An 11,124-nucleotide genomic window follows, 5' to 3' on the forward strand; every position below is an offset into this window, starting at 1 on the left:
GGAGATTTTCAACATATATATTGTTTTCTCTTCTCTAATCTTCTATCTTCTCTTCCTCTCTTTGAAACTTTCAATTTTCATGTGTGGTTAATTTCTTGTACTTGGTTAAGGGAAATTGAATCATCGGGACAAATCAAACTGTGAGATCTAAATTATTTTCATTGTTTAATTCATGTTTTGAGTATTGGATGTTCTTCTACGCATAGTTTCATAATTATTGCATTTAATTGCTAGGAGGCCTACTAGTTTATTATATGCTGCAATCTATAGCTGAGTTAAATATTAAATCCGTAATTGTTTGATCCCTTTAACTTGTGAAGCAACTAGGTTTTAATGATTTGATACGTCAGAGATTGTTAAATCTTAGGAAGAACGTTTGACTAAATTAAATACAACCACTTGTGCTTGTGCTATCTAGTTTCATCGATTTCTCTAATACTTAAGGTTGTTATTAAATTAAACCTTAGCGTTTGTCTTGGGTTGTTTAATAATTAGAATTGATTGGATTGTTTGTTTTCTAATTAGCTACAATTAAGGAGAGATGGAAAAATAATTCCAACGTTGAATGCTAAAAAAATGAATTGATAATCATATGTGGATCCAGGAGCAGTTGTGAAATTCCGACAGTGGATGTTGACTTAAATCAAGGTTTCTTCCATTCATTTAATTAAATCCATTAATTTGCATTGCTATTAGTTATTTTCTTAAAATTGATTGCATTATACTCAAAACCCCTGTTCTTGTTAATATAAAATAAAATTAAACTAGACACTCTTCGTGGGACCGATCTTTACTCACACTACTACATATAAATTTGAAGAGTATATGTTTTATTTTTGGGTGCCTGCGACATCATACTACTGACACTTATATATTGTCTCATCAAGATCATCGTGCAAAAAAGCAGTTTTAACATCCACTTGTTCAAGTTCAAAATCATATTGTACAACTAATGCAAGCATAACTCTTATAGTGGTGTATTTTACAATTGGGGAAAAAATCTCATTGTAATCTACGCCAGGTTTTTGGATAAATTTTTTTTATCACTAATCTGACTTTGAATCTAAGGGGCTATTGTAGAGAATTTCCTTCCTTAATACTATATATCCACTTGCAGTCTACTAAAGACTTATTTTCAGGTTTAGGCACAAGGTTCCAAGTTTATTTTTCAGTTTATTTTTCACTAATGACTTCATTTTCTCTTCCATAGCAAGCTGCCACTCCTTAGAGAGTTGGCAATTGACAGCCTTCTTATAAGATTTTAGCTCTTTAAATGCCAAATCTTGTTATGATAGTACAACAAGGGATAAGTAATCATTTATTCTTATAAGTTCTCTTATTTCCCTCCTAGTCCTATCCATGGCAAGGAGATAATCATCTAAAGGGTTCTTCAAGTCACTACTAGATCCTTGAACATTGCCTTCACTAGGTTCTTGAGAACCTGACACATCACCACTTTCAATTTCACCCTGATCCTCATTAAAGAGATTAGGGGAAGACCCTTACTCTATATGCAATTTATTCATTTCTTCATTTTCATTTTCATGGACTTTACTAGAGTTCCTATTATTCAGGCAAGGCATCTCAGTTTCATTAAAGATAACATTTCTATTGGTTATCATCTTAAAACCCTTATTGTCCTTCGCACAAAGCCTATACCATTTCACTCCTTCTAGGTATCACATTTCTAGGACCTAGGCTCCAGTTTTCCCACAATTTGGTCGGAATAGGTTGCACAACCAAATGTTCTTAAGGGGGGCATAATCTACCAATTTATCTATCCACAATTCCTTAGGTGTTTTTCTATCTAGAGAACTTGTTGGGGTTCTATTTATGATATATGCAACTGTCATAACAGCCTCAACCCACAAAACTTTAAGGACACTTGAGCTAAACATCATGCCTCTAACCCTATCTAAAATTGTTCTATTCATTCCCTCAGCTATACCATTCTACTGTGGAGTATAAGGAACAATTTTATGCATCGAGATCCCATCATCTTCACATAGCTTGTCAAAATTAACATTACAAAATTCTAAACTATTGTCTGTTCTTATAATTTTTATCTTTTTACCTATTTGATTTTCAATTAAAGTTTTCCAGTTTTCAAACTTTTCAAAATTGTCTGATTTTTGTCTCAAAAGAAACCCCCATACTTTTCTTTAAGAAATCATCAATTAATGATAAAAAAATATTTATTTCCACCTTGAGAGGTGGTGGATGATGGGTCCCACAGATCAGAATGTATGTACTCAAGGATAGATGCAGTATTGTGTTTTCCAGTATTGAAATGAAGCCTATGATGTTTGCCTAACGTGCAAATAATAATATTTTTGCCAAAGGCTCCCATTTTACCTAAAATATGCAAGCCTTTTTCACTAACATTGGCCAGTCTATTATGCCATTTCAAGGTTCCATCATTCTCAGCCATAGAGGATTCTGCAGTGTGACTTAAAGCATTGGCTTTAGTGACATAGATACCATTCTTTTCAGTACCTTTGAAAATGATTAGGGAACCCCTAATTATTTTCAAGTGGCTATCTCCAAATCTACTATGCAGGCCTGTGTCATCTAAATTCCCCATTGATATTTTTAGATTTCTATTCAAATCAGGAACATACCTCACCCTTTCTAAGGTAAAGATATACCCATTTTCAAATTTTAAAGTCACACTACCTATCCCCTTGACTCTGCAAGCAACATTATTACTCATAACTACCTCACCTCCACCAAGGTCCTTAAAATCAACTTACCATGGTCTTTTATAGGTCATATGAAAAGTGCAACCTGCATCTAACATCCATTCAATAGTTTGATCAATGCTATCTACAACATTTGCAGTATTCATATTAGAGGTGGGTTCAGTCACAGCATGGACATCATTGTCTTTTCACCTAATGGCTCAACAACGATACCTTTATCTATTTTAATCTCTCTATTCATTCGTTCTTCTTAAAATAGTCCTTAATATAATGTCATGTCCTACCACACCCATAACATTTCATATTTCCATTTTTGGACTTTGACCTATACCTACCTTTCCATTTCTTCTTCAAGATATTATTCCTCTGATTATTTTGATTATCCTGATTATTACCCTGCCTAGTAAGTGATCCACCTCACACAAATAAACTTTCACATTCCTTCCCATATCTCTCAGTTTTAGTCTATAACTCTTTAATTTTTAAAGAATTATAATCACATCTGGTGTCAAGGTATCTTTACCATACTTAATGGCAATTTTAATATCTTTATATGCCTCAAGTATAGCATTAAGGAGGATTACAACCGTGTATTTCTCAGATACCTTATTACCAGCATTGGTATTATCTTGTACTAGTTTATTAAATGTATTAAGATTATCATCTAAATCTTTAAACAAATCAATCTTAAAACTAAAAAACCTTTCTACGAGAAACAACTTATTAGGAAGTGACTTAACTAGGTATAGTTCTTCTAACTTTTTCCACAAAGCTTTATCATTATTAAGTTCCCTACTTTCTTCAAAACTTGATCAGACAAATGATGGATAATGGAGGTATAAGCAAGTTCATCAGATTCAGTTTGTTGATTGGCAGTCATAGTTTCAGGAAAGTCACCTGTTATTGCCTTTGAAACTTTATGTTGAATAAGAACTTCTCTCATTTTTTGTTGCCAAATGGGGAAATCTCATTTTCCATTAAAAACCCTAAGTTCAAACATTATACTTGTCATTTGAAAATTTTTAATCAACACAAAAAAGGTTTTTTAAGAGTCAATGTTCAACAGTAAATTTAGATACTCTCCATAAAGTATTTGACAACACACACAGGGTCATACAATATGGAATATCTGCAATATCAAGAACAGATTAACACAGTGAATAACTCCAAGTTATTTGTGTTTGAATTCACCAAGATTCATTTAGGCTCAAAGACCCCAGGTCAAGGCTCAATTCGAAACATGAGAGGTGCAGGGAATATTTGGAGAAGTACAAGGGGAAAAACAATTAAACAGAGAACAATTACAGTATACAATTCCAAAAACAAAATTAGTAAGACGAGGAAAAGTAAAAGGGGAAAAAAAATTAAAAAAAAAAAAATTAAAGTATAAAATTCAAAAAAAAAAAAAAAAAAAATACTCTTAAAGTGATATGATTTAACACTCTTATACACAAGGTCAATTAAACAGGAAAAATGAAATGTTAGGGTTTAGAGAGAGAGAATATATTGTAACTCGAGAGTGGATAGAAAAATCTCAACCACCGGTCTCATATAGCCCCTGCAAAATACTCAAGAGATTAAGGCACAGTTAACAAAAAAAAATCCAGACCTGACAACCAATAACACGATTCAAGCAATAATCTTAAGAGAGCTGATATCTCCCAAAGAATCGCAAAGTCAACCACCAAGATCGATCCCTCTAATCAAAATTCCTTGTTCCCTTGACTAGAATATTGCTTAGACGGGTTAATAAAGGATGATGTACTATAATACTTTCTATTTTGTGGAACTTTTTGTATGAGGTGCCAAATCACCTTATCAATAAAATCTCTTCTGATCGAGTCAACAACTTGTTATTTTAGCATACGGTTGATTTAGTGAGACTAAAATTAAGATGATTAAGTCCATATTTGGTATAAATTTTTTAACACTTATTTTTAATCACTCATTCTCAAAAATAATCAATTTTCAAAAAATCTGTTATAAAAAAAATCTACGTAATTTGTAAGTGCTAGAAATCGAGTTGTTTTGTATCTTTCCACAGCAAAGAAATAGAAAAATATTTACGTAGTCGACTGTATACATTGTCATTGGGTAGAATACTTTTTGCTAAATGGAAAAACTACTCTTTATTCGCAACATTTCAATGTGTCACACACTATCAAAGAGAAAATGAGAGAAATCACTAGCAAATTTTCATGTTCCCCTCTTTCATTTCATACATATCATCATGAAGAAAAAGAGGAATATCTTGCGCCAATGATCTACAAAAGTTGCTGGAATTGGATTCCGAGGAAAATCGTGACATGCTTGGTACACTCGACTGAAAGTACTAAAAAGTATCAAAATAAAACGAAGCCAAAATCTGATCAAAACACAAAAAACTAAACCTACTTGAACAAGTTAAGCAGCTTTGGTTCACTTGCCTGCTGATCTCCACAAACAGTGGTCACAGATTCTTCAGAATTCATCGGACTTCCGAGCTGCCGCTTCTCCGGCAAAGGGCTGTTTTTCTTACTCTGTAAACATGGTATTAAACTAATATCAAGATCAGCTAATTGAGTTATCTTGGCAGGTTCATCAGGAAAACGACGGCGTTTTAGCAGCTTGGATCGTGAATTCAGGCATGGATCGGCATCATCAGCCACTGAATCATTGCTGGTTAACTCAGGGATTGGCCTCAACGCGCCACCACAGAGGACCGTCTCCACCGCCTCCTGGCAAACGTGCCAATTCCCTGACCATAAAAGCCCAACCGCCCCATTCACAGGGTTCACCGTTCTTCCAGCTGCTTCAAATAACAAGGACCGGAACACAGCTGCACATATACACACAAAGTTTCAGTTGGTTCAAATTTCTCGACATAATTTAAATAAATAAAATTTTGTGTGATTTTAATTACAGGGTCTTTGGTTTTCCGGCACGGCGGAGATGAAGGACATGAGGCCAGCACGGCCAGGGGGAGGGGGGGGGGGGGGGGGGGGGGAGAGAGAGAGAGCGCTTGTAAAGGAGAAATGAAGGGTGCATGTATGAAGATTCCAAAGTATTGGGCAATAGCGGCTTCTTGTTTCCGCTAAGGGTGTCTATCAACCGTTGGATTTTTATTTTTGTTTTTCATTTTATGGCTCCTGATAACCTATGACTTAATTTACTAGTGTCTCTCTCTATTTTTTTTTCCCCTTCTTAATCAATTATTTTATTTATTTATTTATTTTTATTTTTTTTGCAAACGAGGAATTCTTAAAGAAAAAAGTTCTCTTTAAATTGAACGTTAAAATCATTTATAGGCTTCCTTTGAAGGATTTTATCGTCATTTCGTGTCGAGTTTGTAATCACCTTTGGTAAAGCAACGAAATTCTCTGATCCCCTGAATCGAGGGTGCTTGTGGTTGGGGAGGGTGCTACGACATACGTACTATGATCACGAGTCTAGATAACAATGAGCGTCTTAGTTCCTATCAAAAGTCCCGCTTCTGAGTGATCGATGGTATTCTTTCTACTTCTTACAATTTGTATATTTACATATTTCGTGAACTATAATCAAATTAAATAGATTTTTTACCGTGAAATTTATTGTAACCATAATTACTACATAGATCTAACAACTTATTTTCTTGATCGTAATAATACATCATTAATTTAATAAGTCAAGTTTCAAATAATTTTTGCACTGAAAATAAAAAGGGATTTGATGTACGTTAAAGCTTGACACCAGATGGACACAATCCTTTAAAGTGTTATGAATTTTTGAACACAAATAAGATAAAGCAACGTAAGACAATCACTAGTTGCGTAATAGGAAGTAAATCTAAGATTGATTGACAACAAAATAATTGTTATTGGCAATTAGGGATTTATTAATTAATTAATTTCAGTTATAACTTATCAATAAGATAGTATGTCAAAATTGTACAACATAATACATGACACGTACGAAAATGAGCACAAGAAAAATTATTAAATTATTATAAACATTCTATTTTCTATTTTTTCACCTATACAAGTACAAAAACACATGATACTTTCTAAGGATAGATTGTGAAATCAACTTTATCAACAAGTGTGACCACCTACCACCATGAGAACTAACAATAGTTTTTTAATTATATGATACTCTTAATAATTGATCCTACATTCCAAACATGTCATCAATATTTAATATCAAAGTGTGTCAGTGGTCTCTAATGAGAAGAGAGTCAACTTCATAACCAAGAGACGAAGCCCATATGTATGACTCCCATTATTTCGAAATTTCATTTTCTCAACCACGCATTCTCTCGAGAAATAATTTTACACGTAAATCATAAACTTTTCATTCTTTTTTAACAACACATTCTCCAAAAAATCACTATTTCAAGATATATTTTCTTACCAAAATTGGGCCCAAAGATGGCTAAATAACTCATTCTCAAGTTTGAATTCTCTACATAAAATTGTCTTGATTCAGTAAATGACAGGAATACTACGTTAGGACAGTGGATTCTCAGGGGTCTTAGGAACATACAATTAGGGAAAAGAAAAGTTTGCCAAGAGTGTAATCAGCCCTTTTTGGTCCATCAAAAATATGATAATGTGGTGCAAAAAGAATGAGGTTTACAAGATGAGGCTGTGTGAGCAAAAGCTTCCCTTTCACAACCCATGGCACCGGTGTGGATTTAGGATATTGAGTTAGCTAGGGCGATCTTTGATTCTTGATGGCTATAATAGTAAGATTGTTTATTAATATTTAATTAAATGATATTAAATTTTTTTCAATCAATTTATAAGTACACTAAAACATAAAAATCCTATACATCTAAAAAGGGTAATTGGCACAAAACGTCCATACATTTCGAGTGTATTGTGGAAAACGTTCCTACCTTTCTTTTTTAGCATTTTTGCCCCTATTTTCACATTTTTTTTAGCGTCGAACGCCCTTTTCACTTTTTTTTGGTGTAAAATGATCAGTATGCCCTCCTATTTAAATAAAAGAAAAAAGAAAAGAAAAGAAAAAATTGCAACTATAGGCCGACTTCTAAAAAAGTTCAAATACCCGCCCCCATAAGTTCACCTTCTTCCCACACCTCACCCCCATGCCACAGCCACTTGTCGGCCACCTTCCGGTCAGTTTGGCCGTCAGACCAACATATCAATTTGAAGCCCTCACTTCCCTCTTCACAATCCGTCTAACCACTGGCCTGAAGTCTAAAGGAATTGGCCGAAAAATAGCGCCAAAATAGGCTGTCCACGCAACTTCAATAGCAAAATCGACAAATTCAACTCCATTTTTTGGTGCCGACGTCATAATTGACAACAATGGACCATCTCTCATAGCACCGCCTCTTCGAGGAGAACCTAATGAACCTATGGATCATCATCAATTTTAACCAGAAATTGTAGAACCAGGCGATTTCTTCAACAATGAAATTGGCAGCTTCAAACACATTTTTCGGCGTCGATGTCACAATCGAAGATCGCAGACCACCCCTTCTAGCATCACCTCTTCAAGGCGAACCTAATGAACCTAGGGGTCATCGTCAATTTTGGTCAGAAATTGTAGAAACAGCATCGACAGTTTGTGCTCAAAGAAACTCGACTAATCCCTTTCAATTGATGATGCTACAGGACTTCAATCCACCAATTCTATCATGTAATCGTCAATTAATGTTGCAACAATTATGGGTCCTCCATCAATTACATCAATTCATCAACCAAACGATCAATTTTCAAGATTGAACTCAAGAACTACCGGCCGAACGTGAACTTCGATTTTCTGGCTGTAGATTTTGATTTTCAACTTTGTTTGATGATATGAAGACATCTATAAGAGCTCAATGAGGAGCATAATCGACCTGGAGGATGGATGTGCCATGGGTGTCATCGGAAATGGAGTTTTCAACCTCCATTTTTGGTCCTTTCATGTTGCATGAGCAGCCTATTTTGGCGCAATTTTTTGGCCTATTTCTTTAGATTTCCGGCCAGTGGTTGGGTGGGTTGTGAAGAGGGAAGTGAAGGCTTCAAGTTGGTATATTGATCCAATGGCCAAGCTGATCGGAAGGTGGCTGAAAATGGCCGACAAGTGGTGGTGGCGTGGGGATGAGATGTGGGAAAAAGGTGAAGTTTGGGAGGGAGGGGGGGGGCGTATTTGCACTTTTTTAGAAGTTTCGCCTAGAGTTGTAATTTTTTCTTTTCTTTTATTTTTTCTTTTATTTAAATAGGAGGGTATATTGATCATTTTATACCAAAAAACAGTGTAAAGGACGTTCAACGCAAAGAAATGTGGAAATATGGACAAAAATGTCAAAAAATGAAAGATATGGACGTTTTCCACAATACACTCGAAAGGTAGAGACGTTCTGTGCCAATTACCCCATCTAAAAATGTAATTCAATACAACCCAAAACAATGAGAAAAATACATTTTCCAATAATATATGCATGATCAAGTTTCAAATTTTTTTCCAAACTTAAACGAGATAAAATGAAGTTTATATGTAAAGCATGATTAAAAAGTAAAGACAAGATCTGAGTTTAGGCGAAGATTATGCAAAATTTTGAAAATAATGATTTTTAGAATTAGAATAATTTTTTAATTTAAAAAAATGTATTTTTCAAACTCTTAAAATAATAAAAAGCAACACTTAGATTTTTTAAATTTGAATTTTAGAAAATAAATTGATAAAACCTAACAATAAAAGTATACATATTATGAAGTAATAATTTGAGTCAATAAATTTTCAAAAGAAATTATTTCAAAAATGAAAACTAATAATACATAGTTATTTAGTCATTATTTATTGTATTAAAAATTTAAACAAAAAATAGAAGTCCACGAAATTCAACCCCATACCTCTAACATACAAAGTGATCCCTCTACCATATGAGCTACATTCCCTTTCGTTGAAGGTCAGGATAATTATCAGTCAATATTTAGTTATTATTTACCGTGTTTAAAAATTAAGAGTAAGAATGCTATAGAAGGGAATCGAACTTGTGTCTCATTGCATGGAAAAACAATGTCGTCCATATGATCTGCACATTGTGTATATATATATATATATATATATATATATATATAAGACTGATCTAGCACGGGCTACTACGTCGGCTCGCTAGGTGCTGAATCCATCCTTGCATAGCACCCCGACATACCTCCTTTCCAGATGTAAGAACCAGATAAGTATTCAAGATTGAGATGGTAGATGGCATAACATGAATACACTAATGAAGATATCATGTAGAAATAGCAATCTACCCTGACAGTTAAGCGAAGTTTTGAGTGACTGCATATTTAGCCCCCATTTTTGAAATGAAAATAGGTGGAATGGTATTTTTTAAAAAAATTAAGTGGTTGAAAAAGAAGAATTTTTTTTAATTTACGTGTAATATTATTTTATGAAAGATTGTACAGTTGAAAATAAAAGTGAGAAAAATAAAATAGAATTTAATGGGGCCAAATGGTGCTTACTAACAAAAACAACAACAACAACAACAACAGCAACAACAACAACAGAGAAAATGAAAAATATGGAGATAGTCATGTATCAACCCCAAGCAATAGCCATTTAGAATGATGATCGGTTGTAGTAACTAAATTGACAACTTATTGTACTTTACATCCACGATTGCAATTGACAAAACTATTTATATATCTGTTCAGCCACTTACAAACACATTAATGTCTTGTTTGGTCCCATTAGAATTTTAATACATTTTTTTTTCTATTTTTTCCAATCAAACATTCTACAATAAAATAATATTACACGTAAACCATAAACTTTTTCTTTTTTTTTTAACCAAACATTCTCTAAAAAATTACTAATACAAAATACATTATTTCCAAAATATCATTATACTGAGGGCCAAACAAGGGCTAAATGTCTACTTAAACCACCAAGAAGAGTCATGTAGCAGGGAAAAGAGACAGTTAAGATGCAATGACAAATAAACAGAGGGGAAGTATTATTATGATAATGTGTGGATCAAACTTCAACAACACTGAATACCTCACTGATTTGCAGCAGTCATATCTATTAGTGATGCATAAGGAAAATATTTCATATTTGAAATGTTACATAAGTTCAATCTGCTTTGAGATTCAATGGCGCAATCAATCAATATAACTATAGGACAGCATTCGAATGTCCCTAATTTAACCGAGGAAAAGTGAAACCCAGACTTCATAGGTCATGGGAATATCTTCAAGGGCTTCTAAGAAATATCAGATGCCAACAATTATTAATTTTATGAAAAGAAAATGTGGCAGGCTTTGTTCCATTCAATTTTAATTCTAAGCACGATGTGTATGAGAAAGTATGGATTTCTAGATTATTGTAAGAATTTGCAATATTCTTTAATATGAATTTTGGGTCAAGAAACTTACTTGAAATAACGAATTCCAAGATATTTTAAATAGTTAAATCACCTTACATTCCAGAGTTTCAA

At 33.6% G+C, this 11,124-nt stretch overlaps 1 protein-coding gene across 1 annotated transcript; it reads right to left on the reverse strand.

The window, feature by feature from the left end:
• Positions 1–4,967: 4,967 nt before the first annotated feature.
• On the reverse strand, positions 4,968–5,654 carry LOC111409684 (LOB domain-containing protein 37-like). The gene is made up of 2 exons (XM_023039701.1): positions 5,605–5,654; positions 4,968–5,520 (listed from the first exon to the last, which is right to left on the reverse strand). Exons 1-2 carry the CDS (start codon positions 5,642–5,644, stop codon positions 5,093–5,095), a joined length of 468 nt encoding a protein of 155 aa, XP_022895469.1. The 5' UTR covers positions 5,645–5,654; the 3' UTR covers positions 4,968–5,092.
• Positions 5,655–11,124: the final 5,470 nt, after the last annotated feature.

Source organism: Olea europaea, chromosome 2, assembly GCF_002742605.1.
Source record: "Olea europaea var. sylvestris chromosome 2, O_europaea_v1, whole genome shotgun sequence".
NCBI lineage: Eukaryota > Viridiplantae > Streptophyta > Magnoliopsida > Lamiales > Oleaceae > Olea > Olea europaea.

Coding starts and splice junctions, on each gene's coding strand:
- LOC111409684 (XM_023039701.1), bottom strand. CDS start 5,644: ATGTCCTTCATCTCCGCCGTGCCGGAAAACCAAAGACCCT. Junction 5,521..5,604: donor GCCGGAAAACCAAAGACCCT/GTAATTAAAATC, acceptor GTATATGTGCAG/CTGTGTTCCGGTCCTTGTTA.